The 22,337-nt window shown below is 38.8% G+C and overlaps 1 protein-coding gene across 2 annotated transcripts in view; it reads left to right on the forward strand.

The window, feature by feature from the left end:
* The window catches only part of Gopc (golgi associated PDZ and coiled-coil motif containing), a 40,735-nt gene extending 18,474 nt beyond the window's left edge, over nt 1-22,261 (forward strand). The window contains exons 2-9 of one of the 2 annotated variants that reach the window (XM_041653941.1): nt 840-1,004; nt 2,742-2,765; nt 6,578-6,753; nt 7,939-8,104; nt 10,936-11,031; nt 12,892-13,056; nt 16,151-16,331; nt 18,736-22,261. In XM_041653941.1, the coding sequence (XP_041509875.1) occupies nt 840-1,004; nt 2,742-2,765; nt 6,578-6,753; nt 7,939-8,104; nt 10,936-11,031; nt 12,892-13,056; nt 16,151-16,331; nt 18,736-18,863 (1,101 nt within the window). In that variant the 3' untranslated portion in view covers nt 18,864-22,261. The remainder of the gene's footprint in view (nt 1-839; nt 1,005-2,741; nt 2,766-6,577; nt 6,754-7,938; nt 8,105-10,935; nt 11,032-12,891; nt 13,057-16,150; nt 16,332-18,735) is intronic. The other variant, XM_041653943.1, reaches the window with a different exon arrangement.
* Nucleotides 22,262-22,337: the final 76 nt, after the last annotated feature.

Consider the following 22,337-nt stretch of genomic DNA (forward strand, 5'->3'; position numbering starts at 1 on the left):
GTCCAGTGAAAAGGTTGTAAGAAAGGGAAACAAGCTGGGGAAACAAGAGAAGTGGAGGGCACGCATAGGCTCAATGCTTGTTTGAAAATGTCCAAATGTATATACACAGTGTCGTACACACAATGTGTGTATTTAAAAAATAGAGGTGGGGGTCTAGCTCATTTTGTAGAGGGATTGCCTGAGTATATATGAGGACCAGAATTCGGTCCCTAGCCATACATAAATGGAACATGGAAATACGCATCTAATTTGAGCACTCAGGAAGTGGAGGCAGAAGGATCTGAAGTTCAGAGTCACCCTCAGCTACATAGTAGGTTCAAGGCACCTGGACCAGAAGCCATTGAAATTAATGAACGTTGCAAGTGGGAAAGTTGAAGAAGTCTAATGTAGACTGACAGTTTCTGGGTTGAAGACAGAACCCCACTAACATATTATTCATGGTAATGACCACCATAACATACTCTCTGAACTGTCATTTCCAAAGCTGTGAAGATAAAGATGAAAAGCCTCTAAGAAGGTTTGTTAGAGTAAGCTGTGTGAAATGGAAGTTGCCTATGTTACTAAGAGATACTGCTTATGGCTGTGTTCTCTTGCCTCTTATGTTTTTCACACTTGGTTTCTGGTGAACTTAAAATTTTTAATTCTCATTTGTGTGTGTGCATGTGAGTTCTGAGGGTCAAAGGCTTGGCAGCATGTGATTTTACGCACGGAACATCTAGCTAGCACTCTTGTCAGCTAACAGTTGGCTAGTGTTTATGTTTTCATTTCCAGGATTATCTTTTTTGTCATTCTTGAATAATAAAGAAAATTAAGCACCTTTATTGTTTCCTATTGCTAAGGCACAACTGGTTGATCTGCGGTCTGAGCTGACAGAGACTCAAGCAGAGAAAGTTGTTCTGGAAAAAGAAGTGCACGATCAGCTGTTACAGTTACACTCCACTCAGCTTCAGCTTCATGCCAAAACCGGGCAGAGTCTTGACTCTGGCACCATTAAGGCAAAACTGGTAAGTGGACCATGATGTACACTTGTGTTTTGGAAGGTGCAGAGATTTATAGCAAAGTCACAGTTATGAAATGTCATGTCCATTGTGAGAATTCAGGCAATAGAAAGTTTACAATCATCATATTCATCAGTAGCATCTGTGTTCATGTCAATAGCTACCTGAAAGAATGGAAAATGCTCTGTTTTAAAATGTTTGTATATTTAAAGGGTAGTTATGATATAGCATAAACAAGTTTTTGGTCTGCTGTCTGTCAGGGTTAAATTCAGCTGCTGTAGCAAAAATCCCAAGTAGCATTGAGCTTGTTCTTGTACAGTATGTTAGCTTTTTTTTCCTCAGTTAACCCCGAGGCAGGCATCCCAGAACTGATGCAGCCACTACACACACACACACACACACACACGCACGCGCGCGCACACACACACACACACACATACACACACACACACACACATACACACACACACACACACACACACACACACACACACACTAGGGGTTGAGGTTCTTGTTCGGTTGTTCTACAGTTTTTAGCAGATGAGTTCCAGCCTTGGAATTTCCTCATGTCTGTGTCTATGCAGGAACAAGGAAGAGTCTAAAGAGGGACAGAAAAATTCTTAACTATGTTAGCCTTTACAGAGAACACTCGTTAAGTTTCCTCAGTAATTTTTGCCAGTGCCTCATTCACTTAGCCCTAGCTGTATGTTAGTCTGGTGTCTTGGTAAAGTCAGAGTGCTGTTGAGTACAGAGAAGGGACCAGTGTAATTAAATACCAACAAGGTTCTTAGCTCTCAGTAGAGTGTAAGCTTTTCTTCTGCTACTGAACATTGTGTCATGTCTATATATTGTTTCTCTGTGAGTTCACTCTAATTAGCCATAACGCTCTTAATCACAACAGGCTATGTAAGCAGAAAACAAAACTGTAAAGCTTGTTTCAATTTAGCCCATGTATTGAGTGCATTCCATCTGCCAGACATTTGGCTAAATATATGAAGACGGCAGTAAGAAAGGTAAAGCTTGGGAGAGACAGGCCATGAAACAGTGCTGTTGGTGTCCTGAGTGCAGAGCATACTAAGTTTTACTTAGTGTCCCTTGATAAGATTTAACTGGCTTCAAGTACTGGTATGTTGAAATCTAATTCAGCATCTCTATTCTCCTTAAGTCCTCATAAACTGAAGGCCTATGTATCTTTTAATAGTGTTTCATTTAACCACCTTAAAAGACAGATCATAAATTCTTATTTGAGCTATGTGATATTAACATGCAAAAACATTCTATATTTTCATTATAAGAGTTCCTAAGCTTTTTGTTTGGTTGGTTTTATTTGGTTTGGTTTGGCTTGGATTTTTGAGACAGGGTTTCTCTGTGTAGCCTACGCTGTCCTGGAATTCACTTTGTAGACCAGGCTGGCCTTGAACTCACAGAGGTACACCTGCCTCTGCCTCCTTAGTGCTGGGATTTAAGGTATGTGCCACTACTGCCCAGCTCAAATTCCTAAACTTTTAACAGGTGCTATAGAAAAACAAATAGTGGGCCAGTTGTATTAACTAATTTTATTTTTAAAAATTTTAGTCTAATATTTTAACTGTTGTTTATAGATTTGCAGATATATTTGTGCTAATGGACTTTATCCAACTGATACTCAACATATGGAAGTTTTCTTTATAATGATAATACCACTAGATAAATTTGTTTTTTCAATGGTTTTCTAATTGCAAAACTTTTTTCTTGTATCTGAAGTCTGTCCCCTCTGTGGAGGAGCTGGTAAGTCTACTATTTCTCTTGCTTTATTTAATGTGTAATGCTGAAGTGTTTTGGTGTTTTGTGTATTGCTTGTTGTCACACTTTGTATTTGAAAAGGATGTTAATGCCAGTTTTTTCATGTTCAGATACCTGGAAAGTTCAGAGGGTGCCCGCTGTGCTTTTCTCACTGCATGCAGCTAAAGACTTATCTCTCATTCGTGACTTATAGCCATTATTAGCAGAGCTCATCCATTTTTGAAAACTTTTGAGTCTTGTAACTTGCTCACACTTCTACTTTGGCAAAAATACCTGCATGAGGGTATTGAAGGTGTTTGAACCAGGCCTGGTTTTTACCCCCATCAAGTTTCTTTCTGAACTTGTTCCCACTAAGAGGGTGTGCATGCTGATTCCTTCATCCAGTGCATGTGTTAGAGCCTTTTAGTGGGTGTGGGAATGATTGTGTAGCCTTTAAAGGAATTGCATTTTAAAATCTTTATCAGAAATTATTTTAGACGGTAACAGTATGTAACTTCTTAGTGTCAAGCTAGTCAGATTCCAGTTGACTTATGACTTCACCACTTCTGAAAATACATACTTTACAAGTCTAAAACCTGAAACAAACCTCATGCTTATTACCTAATACAGGAAGGTTAACCAGGAAACAAAGTTACAAATTACTTTTAAATCTTAAAGTAATTCCCTTCCGTTTCCTTAATCATATTCTTGTTTATACATTGTTTTAAATGACAGACTGTCCTTGAACTCACAGAGATTTGCCTACCTCTGCCCCCCACCGTACTTGGGTTAAAGGTGTGTGCTTCCCCATGGCTGGGTTGCATACATGTCTTAATTTCAAGTCTCAGAGACTGTCAGATTCCTTAGGAATTTGAGTTATTAAAAGAAAGGGTTATCCTCATTAGCATCTGAAACTCATTAGTACACAGTGACTAGCTCATTAAAGTAACTGGAAGGAGATGGTCCTGTAGTAACATTTCCATAAGCTACACACCTGAGGAATCCGGGTCCATGCAGGCAGTGGAGCTTGGTGAATGGAGAGCCCTGGGGTCTGTTTCCAGCACCACAGAAAACGAGGCTAGGTGGCACAGCCAGCCTGGGCTGTGTAATGAAACTGTCTCAGAAGAGAGAAAGGAGGAGGGAGGAGATTAGTAATTCCAGAGTTGCTCTGAAAGAGTCTGCATTACTAGCTTTCCAGATCTCTTGCTGATGATGTATAGAAATTGAGTGGGCATATATGTGTGCATGTTTACAAAAGATGAACAAAAAGCCCGCTTTTCTTCCTTCTGTTTGTCAGTTCTATAAATAAATATTCCTACCAATGAAACCGGGTTCCCCTGGGATGATACGCATGTTAGGCAAGCACTCTACCATTAAGCTCCACTCCCAGCCTTGTATAAAGCAGACATTTATACTGAAATTGCTAAATGTCCCACATTTGATAGTTTCCCTTCCACTTGTGTACACTTAAAATGCAGGTATATTAAGAGCATGTAATACATTGTATTTGAGCTTACTATTTTTGATGTTGGTCAAAATAGAACAAAGCATCAACTAAATTAGTACCAAAATATATTCAACAAATTGGCCAACATTTGCTTATATTTGTTTTGTGTCCCCCCCCCCTCTTTATTAAGATGGAACTTGCTGTATAGCCCAAGCTGACTTCAAACTTGAGCTGTTTCTCATGCCTCTACCTCCAGAGTGCTAGGATTACAGGAGTGAGCCACCATGCCCAACTGTTTTTTGCTTAAGACAGGGTCTCCAGTAGCCTGGACTAGCTTCAGATTTGCTGTATTGCTGAGCTTGGCTTTGAATTCCAGACTGTCCTACCTTGACTTCCCAGGGACTGGGTACATATCCAGTGTATACCCTCTCAATATCTAGAATAAAAGGAAAAATACTTCATTGCTGTCTGTAACATAGAATAATACCATTTGCCAGCTTTTCAATAGAAAGTTTTTCCTTGTGAGAAGCTAAGTATTCATAAAGGGGACTTAGTGGTGAATTGAGTAATGAAGTATAACCATATTTTCTTAGGCTCTGTGGACTTCTGTAAGTCAACAAGAGCAGTTCTGATCCGGATGTATGCTATGTGGAATGTTTGGATGGATTTGACTCAGAACTAATAACTGTGGCCCCTCAATTCAACTGTCAGAAGAAGTGTATTTGAACACACACATAGTAAGCATCTGATTTGGAATTTGCCTTGCCTTGGGCAGAACTTGTATCTTCCATTTTCCATTCTGCTTTGACTTGAAGCTTCCCATTTTATACCTGGATCTTGATTCTATGGTCTGTGAGCTTAAATATAGTATATAAACTCAGGGAACAGTGAGCATTAATTCTTGTATATGAACTTACAGTAAAAATTTAGCCAGGTGTGGTGGTGCACACTTTCAGTCTCAACACCCAGGAGGCAGAAGAAGGCAGATCTCTGAGTCTGAGGCCACCTGGTCTACAGAGTGAGTTCTAGGGCAGCCAGGACTACACAGAAACCCTATCTTGAAAAAAAAAAAAAAAGATGGTGATAATTTGGGGATTATGTCCTGAAATACCTGTAGATTCACATAGAAGGCTGAAGATGGCTCTTTTATGAGAGCTGAAGCTGAATGACTATTTTACTTCATAGGAGGCAAAGGGAAGAAGTTGTTTTCCCTAGAAAAGTCACTCTGGAATCTGCTGTAAGTTACAAGAGCATGAACTAGATCCGGAGAGTAGGAATGCTCTATCCCATAGACACTCTTTCCTTCAAAAATGTTAAGTGTGTGTGTTCTAACATAGTAACTCCAGGTTCTCTGTGCATGGTTATATGGTGTTTTCTTAAAACTTAGAATGAAGCCAGGGACAGTGGTGGCACACACCTTTAATCCCAGAACTCAGGGAGACAGAGGCAGGCAGATCTTTGTGAGTTCGAGGCCAGCCTGGTCTACAAAGCAAGTTCCAGAACAGGCTCCAAAGCCACATAGAGAAACCCTGTGTCAAACCCCCCTCTCCCCCCCCCCCCCCCCCGAAAAGAAAAGAATAAACTTAGAATGAGACAACAGGATGTTTAAGTGGGTAAAAGGGTAAAAGCTAGCCTGGAATTCTCTGTGTAGCCAAAGGTGACTGGGAACTTAGGATCCTTCTGCTACATCCTCCCGAGTCTTGCCACCGTGAGCTAACATGGGTGCTTATTATTTTTTCTGTTAATCTAGCTTCTTCAATCATTTTTACAAAGTAAATAGACTCAGTGTCCTGCTTAAAGAAGTCTTCTCTGGCTTCTTTTAATATCAGGGTGCATCATGCATGCACTTATCCAAAAGAAGGTTCAAGACGTCATATCCTGAATTTAAAGGAAGGCAGTCCAGCCAAGCATTGTTGTGTGCTTCTGTAGTCCCAGCACTTGAGAGATGGATGAAGTTCAGGGTTAGCCTGAGGAACATAGTGAATCCCAGGCCAGCCTAAGATAGCTACCAAAACTTTCTCTTCAAAAGCAAGACAGAATTATCATCTAAAGGGATGGTTAAGAGCATTTACTGTTCTTCCAGAAGACCCAGCACCCCATCAGCCTGCTCGCAACCTCCAGGAACAGCAGCTCAGGGACCTGATCCCTCCGTCGGCCTCCAAGGACAGTTCACATATGTGTGGTACACACACCAAAACTAAATAAAACATAACAAAGAACTGGAGTCAGCCTTTGTGTTCCAATCCAATTTTCCATGTTTTTATTGTTTGTATTATGTGCTGCACTTGTGTGTATTTTTAAGGAGCACCGTCTCCTGGCTGTAGAATCATAAAGACATTGTTACAAAATTATGTTTTTAAAATTACAATAGGAAAGAGAGCTTGAAGCAAATAAAACAGAAAAAGTAAAAGAAGCTCAGCTTGAAGCCGAAGTAAAGCTGCTAAGGAAGGAGAATGAGGCCCTCCGCAGGCACATAGCTGTTCTCCAGGCAGAAGTCTATGGGGCGAGATTGGCTGCCAAGTACCTGGATAAGGAGCTGGCGGGCAGGTGTGTACTAAACAGCTCTGCTTGTATTCTTGGGTGACAAGCGCTTTACTCATCTCTTACAAATGAACCATTTTACTTTCAGTTATTTTGTGTAGCTGTAGGGTAGCAGTGTTGAATTAATATTGGCAGCATTATTTATTTCAGATGTGTGGGTATCTGAGTGTGTGTGTGTGTGTGTGTGTGTGTGTGGCTTACACATATAGACTGATGCTAACTTCCTGTGAAGTGCCTGTATCTGCAGAGCATTACTTTTCATTTATTTCCTGCCTTGACTCTGCAACAGGCAGTGCTCATATGATCAGCTGTAAGAAATCCCTTAGTCCTTTACATCTGTTCATTTTGGTCCTTCAAATATATTTAAAAATAAAAGTAATTTTATTATGCAAGTTAGTTCAGTTGACTTTAATATTGGTAGGGGAATTGGTCTCAAAGTTCGGTAACATGCTAGTATCAAAACATTTTATCCTCATTTTAATATCTCTTAAGAAATGAGAAGAAGCAAAGATATTTTAAATTTATTTTTAGATTTTTAAATTTTATTTTATGTGTATATGTGTTTTGCCTGCGTGTTGTATATATACCATGTATACCAGAAGTCAGAAGAGCAGGTCATATCACCTGGAGTAAGAGATAGAGATGGTTGTGAGTCACCACGTGGGTGCTGAGAACTGAGCCTGGGTCCTCTTCAAGAGCATTAAGTGCTCTTAACCACTAAGCTGTCTCTCTCCAGCCTGGAAGCAAATCATTTTTGTCATATTGAAATACAAATTTTCTAGTGACTTTTTAAAATAACCACTATGTAAAAATAAACTATCTTTAAAGGAAATGTTCTTATATGGTCCATGTTGTCCAACTGCTCCTATTTAATAGTATCCTGAATTCAGTTATGCAAGAAATAAAGCATGTTGTCATTAATTTCAAAAAAAATGTTTTATTAGGTTTATTTAAATTAAGTATATAATTAAAGGAGTTCTCATTTTGCTAAAAAAATTTTTTTGGCTGGTTTTCTCTTATAGATGCCTGTCCCTTTCAGTTTATCTGTACAAATTCAGAGAGGAAAGACCTGGGTATTAGTTTTGTTATCAACTAAAATGTATATAGCAGCTACTTAAATTAGTAATTCTTCTCAATTATCTTAAATATAATAAGCGTACTAAAAGCTATTCTCTTTTCCCCCATGTGAAGGGTCCAGCAGATACAGTTACTGGGACGAGATATGAAGGGACCTGCTCATGATAAGCTCTGGAACCAGTTAGAAGCTGAAATACATTTGCATCGCCACAAAACCGTCATCAGAGCCTGCAGGGGGCGCAATGACTTGAAGCGACCCATGCAAGCACCCCCAGGCCATGTATGTTCCTGCTTCACACTCGGCCTCTTGGTTTGATTACGAGTCTTCTCTGTTCTTTCTTTCCTTCTACTAGTATTTGAAACCTTTACTTAATGTGTGAAAAGAAGGTTCTCTTATTCAAAGCAGTTACATATTTAAAAGGTTTAGTTACCCAACGAAGTTTTGATCATTTTTCGGACTTAATGTTCTAAGAATGGTGTCTCTGCAGACAGTCCTATCTAGCAAACACATATTGTTTGTATTTTAGATCATATTTCAAAATTTTTCTGTATCATCACTGAGCATACTTAAATTTATTATAAACTTATTTGTGATAAGTTGAATTTGGAAGAACTTTTCAAGGGAATTTTTGGTACCTACATCCAAACATAGATTTGAAATACCATTTACATTTATTTGGTCTTTGATTAGATAGAATTTGAAGTCTGTGTCCAGTTTTCTGCTTCCATAGCCATCATTGTACAGGAGCATTCTACCTGGATAAGTCCTTATTAAATTTTATTATATAGTGCAGACTTTAGCTATAACAATTTAATATACTGGGCCAGGCATAGTGGTGCACGCCTTTAATCCCAGAACTTGGGAGGCAAAGACAGGTGGATCTCTATGAGTTTGAGGCCAGCCTGGTCTACATAGTTTGTTCCAGGACTGCCGGAGATACATAGTGAGACCATATCTCACAAAAAAAAAATAATAATAATAATATATGAAGCAGACTTTTTTACAGTGGTTTACATATTTTAGTACCATATGAACATGGCCATTGTGTTAGTTATTCTTCTATTGTTGTGATGAAACTCTATGTCCAAAACAACTTATAAAAGGAAGCGTTTAATTGGGGGCTTATTTCAGAGAGTTAATTCATGAACATCTTTATGGAGCACAATGACAGGCAGGCATGATGCTAAACAGTAGCTAAGAGATTACATCTGCAGGCAGCAGGCAGAGAGAGAGGGAGAGAAAGACCACACCTCCTCATTCTTCCTTAACAGTCTACCAACTAGGAACCAAACATTCAAATACATGACCCATTCTCATTGAAACCACCACAGCCTTAAACAGTAAAATAACCTGTTGCCTCCACAAATGTTATTATTACACTTAATGAAGAACAGATCACAGTGCATAGTTCTGTCATTGTCTTTTAGAGCCTGATGTTCTGTGTTAACTTTCAGGTCCAGTAGGTCTGAGGCTAGGTTACAAGGGGACACAGTGGTTGGTGTGGGGTGTATCAGAGTGATAAGGCATACTCAAATAGCCTAGTGGCATCACCTTAACTAGTTAGCTAGAAGCCAGAAGTCCAAAGTTATTTTACATTAAATACAGGTGTCTTAGTTACTCTGATAATTATGGACCTTTCAAGTAAAGTAGTGAACGTAATAGTACGGTGATGTGCCCAGCTACTGCAGTCAGAAAGACATAGTAGTGATGCAAGGAAAAATGAGAAAGGCTCGTAAATAACATTGGAAAGGAAGAGCAGCTCTGAAAGAAATAGTGTGAGCAGAGTTGGTCTGGGCTGAGGTCTTGACAACTGTTAGATAAGGAAGTGAGTGAAGAGGAAGCCTGAGCTTTTGCTTTGGCTAACCCAAGTGTTCCTTTACTTTACTGATGAAGGAAGTACCAAAAAATGAAAGTCAGTGGGAGGAAAGATGACATCAGTTCTAGACAAGCAGTGTTTGAGGTGCTGGTGTGACATCTAAGAAATCCATCCAATTGAACCTACGATTGGAATTCAGGAAAGAACTCTTATGTTGGAGAGATATTAGGGAAGCAATATTTCTCTGGTGTAATTGAAATCATGGAAGTAAGTAGTCAGCGGAAAGTTCTATAAACCAAACATGAACAGGAGACCAAGGATAGAAACTTAGTATGGCGGGAGAGTTGGCCCCAAAGAAAGAAGTCAGGAACAGTCCGATGTAGGTCACCTGGGAAAGCAGCACAATAGAAACAAAGGAAAAGAGTGGGTTTCTAAGTGGGTATTTATTGGCCTCTGTCAACTTTCTGCTGGGTAGTGTAGTTACTAAAAGTGTCCATTAGATTTAGCAATATTTTTACAAGTGACCATAAAGAAAATTGCAGGCTAGAAAATAATCTTAATCATAGTGATTAATGTAGGAGGTGAGGAAGTAAGCGTGTGCAGAGGGCAAAAAGACGGGGAGGTGGAAGGGATGTTGGGTTGGGCTCCTTTTCTCTTTGGTTTAGGGGTTTGTCAATGTTGTAAAATTGGAAGATTTTAATTGGTTAGAATTATTTACCTGCTGAGTTGAAAAGGAGTTTAGGAGAGAGAAAAGGATCAAAGATACCAGAGAGAGTCGAGTGGGCCAGTGCAAAAAGTGTTTACTTAGCATGCAATAAAGTCTTAGTTTTGAACTTAAAAAAAAGGTAAGGGAGGTCAAAGAAAGAACAGTTAAGGGAACTGTTTTTATTTAGCAGGTAGGTAGGTTCTAGAGCTCTGGAAAATCAGAGAGTAATTAGTCATTCAAGTTGAAAAAAATTCTCAATTCTAAAAATCAGTTAGCATTTATATGGGATATTAAGATACTTTCTAGTGAAGATATATGGTTACTACATTATTCCTTAAAGATACTTATTGAGTGATTCCTGGTAATTTTATAATGTCTTATAATCTAAGCATTTATTTACAAAAGGTGAGAAAAAATTATCTTAAAATTTGCCATACCTACTCAACAGCATTTTCATCTTCTAATGTGCTGTTTATCTATACCAGGAGATTAATAATGATTTCTAAAAGCAAGTTATGTATTGTAAGTTCTACTTGGGTTGTTATTTAAACACTACATCTTTTTTTCCTTTTTTTTTTTCTGCAATAGGATCAAGACTCTTTGAAGAAAAGCCAGGGAGTTGGTCCAATTCGAAAAGTTCTCCTCCTTAAGGAAGATCATGAAGGCCTTGGCATTTCAATTACAGTAAGAAGTAGTGCGTCCGGGTTCTCTATGGACAGGGGTCTGGTAGAACCCAGCTCCTGTGGGAAGCAAAGTGTTCTATAGCTCAAAACAACTAAATTTTTCAAGACTAAGGCAGCAACACTTTTGAGTAAAACCTTCTCTGGGTATAAAACTTGGATAAAAAAGAGCAAATAGGAGTAATTTTATTTCATATGAGTGATTTATTTCAGTTTTCATTTGAGACTGTTTAAGTACAATATCAGTTCATTTGTTTTCTGGTTTTACCTAATGTAGAAATGTTTCTTAGAAAAAAAAAAAGAAAAGATTTAACCACTGGGTGGTGATGGCTCATGCCTTTAATCCCAACACTTGGGAGACAGAGGAAGGAGGATCTCTGTGAGTTCAAGGCCAGCCTGGTCTACAGAGCAAGTTCCAGGACAGCCAGAACTATTACTATTACACAGAGAAACCCTGTCTCAGAACTCCACCCCCCCAAAAAAAAGATTTAACCAATATTTATTTACTTATTTATTAAGTATATACTTTTAAAAAAAAATGCCCTTGGGGCTGGAGAAATGGGCCAGTAGTTAAGCACAGTGGCTGCTCTTTGAAAAGACCCACCAGGTTCAGTTCCCAGCACCTGCATGGCAGCTCATAACTGTCGGTAATTCCGGTTCCAGGGACCTGACTTCCTCAGGCACCTGGCCTGAATAAGTTATGAAGTCATTACATGTAGGCAAAACACCAATATACATAAAATAAGTTATTTAAAAATAGAAACAATATACACAAGCTGTATAAAGTGAGACCAGTTAACAATTACACTATATTTCCTCAGTTCAACATTATATATTTTTCCTTTTCTGAAATTGAGGATTTATACTACATCTTTAAAATTGTCTTGGTTAAAGCAGTACATGATGGTACATGCCTTTAATCCAAGCAGAGCCAAGGTATATCTGTGAGTTCAAGGCCAGCCTGGTCTACATACCAAGTTCCAGCGGGAGACCCTGTGTATGATTATACATAAAATAATTGATTGTTCTCGTACATACTTTAGTCAATGTTCTGTTGCTGCGAAGAGACTCTGACTGAGGCTGAGGCAACTCATGAGAGAAAATACTTACTTGGGGCTTGTTTACAGTTTCACAGGTTTAGTCCATTATCATCATGGTGGGGAGCATGGCAGCAGGTACGGCACTGGAGCAGTCGCTGAGCAGTCACTGGCCTGGCTTGGGCTTCCGAAACCTCAGAGTCCATCCCCAGTGACACACTTCCTCCAGAAGGCCACACCTACACCAACAAGGCCGTACCTCATAGTCCTCCTAATAATAATAATAACAGTTCTGCTCCCTGGTGACTAAGCATTCAATTCTATGAGCCTATGGGAGCCTTTCTTATTCAAACCATCACAGTGCACAACAATTTAGATTTGATAAAAGTTCTATGGAAAAGCCAGGTAGTGGTGGTGCCCTTTAATCGGGAGGTAGAGGCGGGCACATCTCTGTGATTTCGAGGCCTGGTCTACAAGAGCTAGTTTAGGACAGGTTCTGAAAGAAACTACAGAGAAACCCTGCCTTGAAAGGAAAAAAAAAAGTGCTAGGGAAGGGCCCACAAGATGGCAAAAGTACTATGGAATAACTGGTATATAATTTGCTTTTAACAGATTTTGGGGTCCATAATGATTTCATAAAATTTAATGTTTTTAGTCATTGAATGTGGAGGTGCCTCTTTGGTAGCATGTAAAATTTTACTTGGTATTTACAGAGATCCTCTGCTTATTGAAATGAGTTGTTAAGAAAATGTCTTGTCTTTGAGATGGTCTGTAGCTATTTTATAAACTATGAACTAACTAACTGCCTTTGATATTGTTATTGTTAGGGTGGGAAGGAGCATGGTGTTCCCATTCTCATCTCTGAGATCCATCCAGGGCAGCCCGCTGATAGATGTGGAGGACTGCATGTTGGAGATGCTATCCTGGCCGTGAACGGTGTTAACCTAAGGGACACAAAGCATAAAGAAGCTGTAACCATACTTTCCCAGCAGGTGAGTTCTCTTTATAATTAAAACTGGACTGGCATGGAGCTTGTTTCTGTTCCTTGAAGCTTGTAGATGTCATTTGGTCACATTTGCTGAAAAGGACAGTTATGTTTATTCCTTTCCAAAGCTGCTTAACTTTGGACAGATTACATAAAATAAGTCCTCTCTGCAGCAATGTCATCAGTACAGTTGAAATGAAACCATAGGGTGTGTGATGATACTCAGAACAGGATAGGTAGTTAGGAGCATGATTGGCAGCATCACAGTAATATGGGGCGTAAGAGGAAGGACTGCTGGGAGAAGACTGGTTTAGTCACATGATTGTAACTGAAAGGACCCTTAGCGTTCCTCTAGCGCAATTTTCTTATTTAACATAATGAAGCTGGGTTGAGAGTTGGCTCAATAGTTAAGGGTTCTTGCTGCTCTTGCAGAGGACACAGATTCGACTCAACACCTACGTGATCCTGAATAATTCCAGTTCCCGGATCGATCCTAAGCCCTCTTCTGGTTCCAAGGGCACAGACATTCATGCAGGCAAAATACTAGTATATGAATAATATAAAAGATAGTGATAAATATTAAAATAGCTAAGCTGAAATTCTTCGAGAATAAAGGATGTGTCAGAGTTGCCTAACAAATTAAATTATAGAATAAGAGTCCACATTTAAGGACTGAAGAGATGGTTCAGCAGTTAAGAGAACTGGCTGCTCATACAGAGGACCTGGGTGAAATTACCAGCACCCACATGGCAACTCATTCCTGCCTGTAATTCCAGTTTCAGAGTACCCCACACCCTCACACAGATATACATGCAGGCAAAACTCTAATAAAAATTAAAAAAAAGAATCCATATTTAGATTCGGATTTGTATCTCATGTTCTTAAAACCACTGTTTTCCTCTGAGAATAGTGTTAAGGGAATTAGAACAATAGGGTGTGGGTCATTGACATGTATTCTAGTTTAGAGCAATCATAGTTGAATGTGATTATATGGATAGTTAGCTCTACATGAAGCACGGAACATCTCTGTGACGTTGTTTAAATAGCTTCAGTAAAGGGACGGCCTACTGATAATGGCTTTTTTAGAGAGATCTTCTATATTAAGCCTGAAATTTGTGTTTGTATGTATTTCTAACCTTTGATACTGTGACGAAGCATTGTCACCTACAGAGTTTACTCTTTGAAATCACACAATGGAGTTTTAAAAATGACAAAAACAGTCTTGCAATGTTTTAAGTAAGTTTGTAGTTTTGTGTTGGGTCACATTCATAGGTATCTTAGGCACATGTATGTGGGCCGTGGGATAGACATGGGCATGCCTTTGAGAAGACCACATTATCAATCTACCTTCACGCATGATATTTTTAATTATGTGGGTGCTGGGACTCGAATCTGGGTTCTCTGCAAGAGCAACAAGTGCTCTTAACCACTGAGCCATCCCTCAGCCCACCTTCATTCTGTTAAATAAACTAGGCTAGAGGCACGCTAGGGGTCCTTCAATTACAGTCATGTAACTAAACCAGTCTACTCCCAGCAGCCCTTCCTTACCGCCCCACATTACTGTGATGCTCTGTCGTTTAATTATATGAGAAAGGGTGCTGCTGTAGTCTCTTGAGTTAGTGTGTTCTGGGCTCAGCTTGATGATGTGTCAAGCATAAAAACTGGATGAAGAGCAGCTGTGGGAAAGGAGCTGTGGGTAGGTAGTAGGTAGATATTTCTCAGGGGTAGCACCAGGAAAGCAGAGCGTTAAAGACGCTAAGTGGGTGGCACACAAAAACTGACATATTCTGCTTTGACAAAAGACAGGCCGTAATTTTCAGAGTTACAAACACAAAACTAGGATGTGGTGACTATAGTCTCAGTAAATGACAGTTATACTTTGGGAATTTTCTTTACCTTAAAATTACTATAATTTTATACTCGAGCCTAAAGTAGTTATTAAAGAATAGCAGTAGAAATATTACATCTAGCCCAGCACAGTGAAATGAGTAAGGACTTCACAGCCAAATTGCTATTTCTTTATGCTTTTTTGTTATATGAGGAAAGCTATGTGTTCTCTTCAATGCTCACCAAGGCTTCTTATTTATGAAAAGAGCATGGGGATGCTCTGGGAATCAATAAAAGCTGTAATTTTATGCAATAAATATAGCAATTACTGTTATTATTACATAAATACTTTTATTAATACTTATCTCATTAAAAAGTTTTTCTTTTCTTTTAAACAAAAGTTTAAGAATTAGAAAAAAGTTGTGTGTACTAATTCACACCCAATGTGAACTCTGAGGCAGGAGGATTGCTGCAAGTTTCAAGCTAGTGAGGTTGAGTTGAGTTCCAAGCTGGCATAGGCTACAGAATAAGTTCCTACCTCAAAGGGAGAACAATAAATCACAGCATTTCTTTATAACTGTTTGACACCTTGTATGCAAGTTTATTTAATATCTGCTTAAATAGATTTGCTAAATTTCTGGTAAAGTGCAAGATGACTTGCACTTGTTCCAGTATTCTGTAAATTTAATAGTTAAACGTCCTTTTTATTTTAGATACATTATTTGAAATACTGTGGTCAGGCCAGGCATACACCAGCAATCCTTTTTCTTAAGAGGTGGAGGCAGGAGGCTGGAGAGATGACTCAGCGGTTAATGGCTGCTCTTCCAGAGGGCCTGAGTTCAATTCCCAGCAACCACATGTTGCCTCACAACCATCTGTAGTGGGATCTGATGCCCTCTTCTGTCATCAAGTTGTACATGCAGACAAAGCACTTATATACATAGAATTTAAAAAAAAAAAAATGTAGAGGCAGGAAGATTAGGAGCTGAAGCTCATACTCAGCCGTGTGCGGATTCAAGGCCAACCTGGTCTGTTTGAGACTTTGTCTTGAATGAATGAATCCTTTGCTCAGTAGAAGGCCCTGTAACAGTAGAAAGAACTCCCTCATAGAGAAAATCCACGGAGTGTCTGGCCATCATGGCCTCCTGCACTGCAGCTCTTGAGATCTAGAATTTCATACCTGCCATCTCCTCCTGGGATCTATTCCCGAAGACTGGGAATTCTGTCTTGATGATGGTCGCAGTGATTTGGCTTTCTGTTTTTACCTGTTTTAGAGGGGAGAGATTGAATTTGAAGTAGTGTACGTGGCTCCTGAAGTGGATTCTGATGATGAAAATGTAGAGTATGAAGACGAGAGTGGACACCGATACCGTCTGTATCTTGATGAGTTAGAAGGAGGCGGTAATCCTGGTGCTAGTTGCAAAGACAGTGGTGGTGAAATGAAAGTGTTACAAGGTAAAAATCGCTCTAATTTTATTACGAATATTTTGAAATGTGAAAGCCTCTGTGTTCGTCATTTTGATGCTAAGAATGAAAGGAATGACTAGTCGCTCTGGAAGTTTTATTATGCACCTCTAAGTTACATGTTTTCTTTTTCTTTTTTATGTAATTTTACATACCAACCACAGTTTTCCCTCCTGCCTTTCCTCCCATTCCCTCCCCAATGCCAGTTGTTTTTGTACATTGCTTTTTAATATTCCACTTGATGAGATGCAGGTACACATGTCACTTCCCAGTGTACTAAACAAAGTGCACATCCATCGCTTACCCAGCTTATGTATGTAGCTTCACCTTGAACAAAGGTGCTGCTCTTAGCAAGTATTGCACTACTTAGATTCCTAGCATTTTTTGGAGGAATGACTGACAGATGTTGGTTATTCAGACTGTCGGGTAGCTATTGTCTTAAAATTTTTCAGTCTGTTACTTCAGAGAACACAATTAAGAGTATTTATTGCCAGAAATAAAACACGAGCTCTTAAGTGAAAATTAGTGTTTTGTAGAACATAGCATCAGTCCCCATGAACTTGACTGGTTTCTATATGTGAGTTTGTAATGAGCTGGATGGACACACTAATGAGAGTAATTCTTACATAATGCAATTGAGTGTGTCAGCTTTTGAATTGCTACTTATTTCAGCAATCCAGTGTTTTTCATATGACCCATATGTGATTTTACAAAATTCTGTGTGTTCACCTTCATGATGTAAGAAAAGCAATTATATTCGAACGTCACGGTGTGTTTATAATGTCTGAATCCCACCTTGTTAGATTTCTGATTAATACTAAACAATATTGACAGTTATTTGAAAAGACAATTAAAATCCTCTTTCCTAGCTACAGGTCTATGAAGCTGGTTCTGCATGCACTTATAAGAAAGTAAACTAAAACCTAGAGGCAAATCTAAAAGCCAACAGCTACTGGGGCTGGAGAGATTGGCTCAGAGGTTAGGAGCACTTGACGCTTTGTGGAGGACTGGAGTTCAGTTCCCAGCACCCACGTTGTGCAACTCACAGCCTAATGCAACTTCAGCTCCAGCGGGGAGTCGGATGCCCTCTTCTCGCCTCCACAGTCATTTAGACACATGTATACATACATATACACATAAACAAAAATAAATCTGTTAAAACTGTTGTCTTTATGAAATGAATAGCAAGCAGCAGCACTTAGGCTGAGACAGTTGAAACTAAGCTTGAAGCCAGCCTGGTCTACAAAGTGAGTTCCAGGACAGCCAGACTTGTATGCTTAAACTCTGTTTTCAGGAGGGAGAGGGCCACACAATGGACATGGATGAACAATTGTGGAATTTTGTCAGAACCTTACAGTGTTGAGCTGCGATCCTATGCTTCCGTTACCTTTTTACGATCATCGGTATTAGAAAATCTGTTCAAGCTGGACAGTGGTGGAGCACACGTTTAATCCCAGCACTCGGGAGGGGCGGCAAAGGCAGGTGGATCTCTGAGATCAAGGCCAGCCTGGTCTACAGAGTCAGTTCCAGGATAGGTAGGACTACACAGAGAAAACCTGTCTTGTAAAGCCAAAAATACATGTTTCTTACTTTTTGTTATGGCTGAGGTTAGAAAACTTTTGTTACCTATGTAAACTGCAAGCACTTAAATCATGAAATATGACTCAGCCAAAATGCATGCCATTCTGCATATTACTGTTAACTGAGCCAGATGATGAAAGTATATCTTTGTTGGGTTTGAGTCTTCCTATGACTCTTAAACTGGCCAGGAACTCATTGTATAGACCTGGCTGTCTTTGAACATGGGATCTTTCTGCCTTAGCCTACCATGTGCTACCATACCTGGCTAAAACACATCTATTGATTATTGTTTAATATAGACCTTTCTTAGCTTACTTAATAGGCAATAGGTTGTAGTCAATCAATCATATTTACTTACAATCCTGTTATTTGTTAGGTAAATTAACCAAAATTTGTTTTAATCTTGCCAACAGATTTAATGTTTAGCAGGCAACTGGCCTGTAGTTTAATGACCTGAAATCATGTGGAAGCAAAGTATAGAAATCAAAATATTTGCATTCCAGTAGATAGTTATAGAAGTAACATTGAATTTTTTATTTTAGTTTGTCAACCTTAAGTTATTTAGAAAACTAGATAGATTTATTCCACAACTTTCAGGTAGCTTCAATAGCTAATACTTTATGTGTTTGGTGTTTGCTATCAGCTATAAATATAATAGTGTTCCCTTAAACACTATTAATTTGATAAGACTGTTAGTTTGCCACATATCCCTGCTAATAATTTCAGTGGACATTTTTTTTCTCAGTAAAATTATAAAACTTAAACATATTTTCAGGCAAAAATTCCTGATTTTTCTTCTGTTGCTTTCTTCCAGGGTATAAGAAGACAGTGAGTGAGGCACATGAAAATGGGGACGTGGGGGCTTCGGGCGAAAGCCCTCTGGATGATGGCACCGCAAGAGCAGCCGATCTGCACAGCCTACATCATAAAAAGGCTTACTAGTCCATCTCCAGGCGTTTGTCAGACTCTCGGAATCCGGGGCACTAGGGAAGATGGTGGCAAAGATTGCACAAGATCAAGGGAGGCTGTGTGTTGCCTAAAGACAGGCGGGAACCTCAGGGCTTCGTGTGAGCTATTCTAAGTGCATACACCCCTGTTCTCTGTGGTATACCTTAATTAGATATTGCATGGAAGGCATTTTTGATTTTCCTGGACTCTAAGCACCAAAGCATGTGTTTCCCAAGGGGTATTACTAGGCTCTTAAGTGCCAAGTGGATGCTATTTCATTTGGCTCCTTTTCATATTTAAGAGGACAATGCTAACTGGATTTTCTAAGTACCCTTTAAATACAGCAGAGTAATTGAATCCAAATCACATATTCCCTAAGGATAAACTGTAGACTTTCAGATGGCAGAACTTGACTCATGGAATTGCAGAAATCTAGGTTGACATTTTTGCTTAACTGAAAAATTTGTTTCAGGTTTTTAAAAAAAAGTATATTGTACATTCCTGTTATCTAAATTAATTCATGATCATTTAGTATAACGAGTTTGCTATCCACTCAACTGCAGTACAAAATTGTTTTCTTTAGGCAATCCTGTATCAATCAATGCTGCAGTAGAAATAGTTTCTGAAAAGTTACTGTGCATTTGACTTTGGGTTTTTAAAGGAAACGCAGATGAGTGTAAAATACCTGTTGTCAATTATGTTGATTGTGTGCATGGCACTGGAGCATCACACTGTCAGTGTTGGGTCTCAGATAGTCATACGTTTGAGTTGTTCGTAAGTTTCGTCTTGTGATGGTCAGGACACATTACTGTGTCGTGAAATACATTGTGTTCAAGCTGCAGTTTACTTTAAGTACCTGACTTGCCAATCATTTAAAAAGCCAGGAGCCAAGGTGGGCAAGACGAGGTAGAGACATTTTGGTACAGTAACTGTACTGATTTTCATATCAGTATATCTTTGACTAAAGCAATACTCGTGTGCAAACTCTGTAAATGTGTTGGTTCTCTTGTATCAGAACTAAGCAGAGTGCCTGTTCCCTCCTTCCTGACCAACAGCCCATTGCATCTTGCTGGGCAAAGTCAAATACTGTCTTTAAGGAGGTGGAGAATTTTGCTGTCACTGTTTGAAAGAATTTACACCTAGGGGAATACTAGGTGGAAGAAGCTTCCATAGAAGGCTTTTAGGATATTATAATTATCTCCTTTCTTGGTATGCTTGTTTTCCCAGATATAGTATATATTTGTTCAAAGTTAAATCTATAAACTGTATATACTTTATTTTGTGATTTCACTATTTATAAATTTAGTTTGTAAGTGTTGCTCATTTCTGGTCTGTGTGGGTGCTTTCATCCTTCAGAGTATCACCGTGTTAACTGGTCACTAGAAGTGCACTTCATCTATATTTTGTTATTGCGGCTGAGATACTTTGTAGTGTAACATTACCTGTAAGCAAGGTTAGTATTTTAATTGTACAGATGAATAAAATATTATTCATATTATTGTTTGCTCCTGACAGGCTGGTAGGCCTCTTAAAAGAAAGATTGTTTTTCCTCATGTATTTCTCCCATGCCAAACACATATCCCACTGCATGGCTTGAGATCTTTAAAGTAGGTGGTAGCTCGTATATTCAGTTAGGTTAAAATATCCATGGTAACAGATCTGAAAACACTTTTACTATAACATGAAACCATGTTGTTTCTGTATTCTTTCAACATACATTGCCTGGGATGACCAGGGCTCTCCCCACCCCCCCAAAGAATATGCCTTATATGTATGACTGAATCTTTAGGAAATGTAAGCTATAATCCTTTGGATTTTTTCTTAAGATCTGCACAATAAATGGATAAGATTTTTAGAAACTAGATGGTCATTTTCATACATCCCCTATGAGAGACTGTGTGAGATGGTTCCATGTGTATTTAGCAAGAGTAGTTTATGTTTCTGCAGGTCAATGGCCTTCACTCCTACTTCATGGTTTGGGAACCCATGAGAGTACATTGTTGGTTGAACACTGCTGTGAGCATCCTGGCACTTCCCCAGGCGTAATTGGGAGTGTATTTTAGATTATGTGCTCATTGGGGCTAAACTGAGTATTTAACTAAACCTTTTCTAAAGCACTAAATGAAAAGTAGTTTTTCTGTTTCACATTAATAGCAAAGATGCCCATATAACACTGAAGCTTCTTGGACAAAACCAAAAAGTTGGGGGTGAGGGGCTGTTGCAAAGCCATAACAGTGAAAACATGAAAGAAAAGGGAAATTGTTGAGTAGACCCTGAAGTGTGTATGCAGATACATTCAACTTAACATGGGAAATGGTCTGCTGCTGCTGTCTGTTCTGAGCATGATTGTTAAACTAAGAAAGATGAAGCCTGTTGATTAGAATTGCACAATTACAAGGTAACACAACCTGTCCATGGTGCTGGAATATTCCCACAGCAGTGGGCTTATGTTGTTTTCATATTTTAAAACAAAAATATATTGGTTCACATGTAAGGTGATTTATGATAAATGTATTATATCTAGTTAAATTGAGCATCATCTTAATTAGCCTGTAAATAAAAATATCCTCTTCTACATTAAAGTGGTATTGATCAGATTTGAAGGAAAATAAATTTTTTTCCTTTCATTCACATTAAATATTTTGGTTTATTGTGGGTTCTAAGTAGCCTCCATGACTTGTACCAACATATTATGTAATATTCAAAGGTCGAATCCAGATTCTGGAGTAGAATATTATGGGATGGGTAGGAATTAATTGTTGAGTATTAACTGTTTCATATGAATTGGTTAAAGATATGGTAGTTCAAAGGAACTTCGGAGCAACTCTCGGCCAAAAGTCTATTTGTTTTGTTTTCTTCTTTGTTTGTTTGGGAGTTTTTTTGAGATAGGATTTCTTTCTCGGTTTTGGAACTCACTTCGTAGACCATGCTAGCATAAATTCACAGAGGTATGCCTGTCTCTGCCTTTGCTGGAATTAAAAGTGTGCACTACGGTCTATTTTAAACCATTGGCAGAAAGCAGGAATCCTAGTCTCTTTGGCTTTGTTTTATATTACATTCTTGAAAGTTAATGTTACATAACGAGGACAGTCTTGATAAAAGTGTAAACCCAATCCTATTAGTATTAGAAAGCAAATTCTGCCATGGCAACCTCTAATTTAGAATTTTCCTGATGATACGTGAAATAATTTTTGGTCAACGTTTATAAACTCGGAAACTCAATCATTATGAGCACTTAGGAATGCTTGCCTCCCACCATCAGTCACTGTGATTTAGTCCTGACATCTGTATGTGCTCTGGGGGGACTGACTGACCGCTTCCTTAAGTTCTCTGAGGAAGAGTTTTTCCCCAGGATGTTGGTTAGCCTGTGAGATAATAAAAAGTGACCTACATTTTCGTGTTGTTCCATGTCGTGTTTTAGAGAAATTACAGTCTACTTAATGGAAGAAAAAAAAGTTTACTATTGTA

The sequence above is a fragment of the Microtus oregoni genome, unplaced genomic scaffold (genome assembly GCF_018167655.1).
Source record: "Microtus oregoni isolate MIOR12 unplaced genomic scaffold, Mior012 000006F_ref0000085, whole genome shotgun sequence".
NCBI lineage: Eukaryota > Metazoa > Chordata > Mammalia > Rodentia > Cricetidae > Microtus > Microtus oregoni.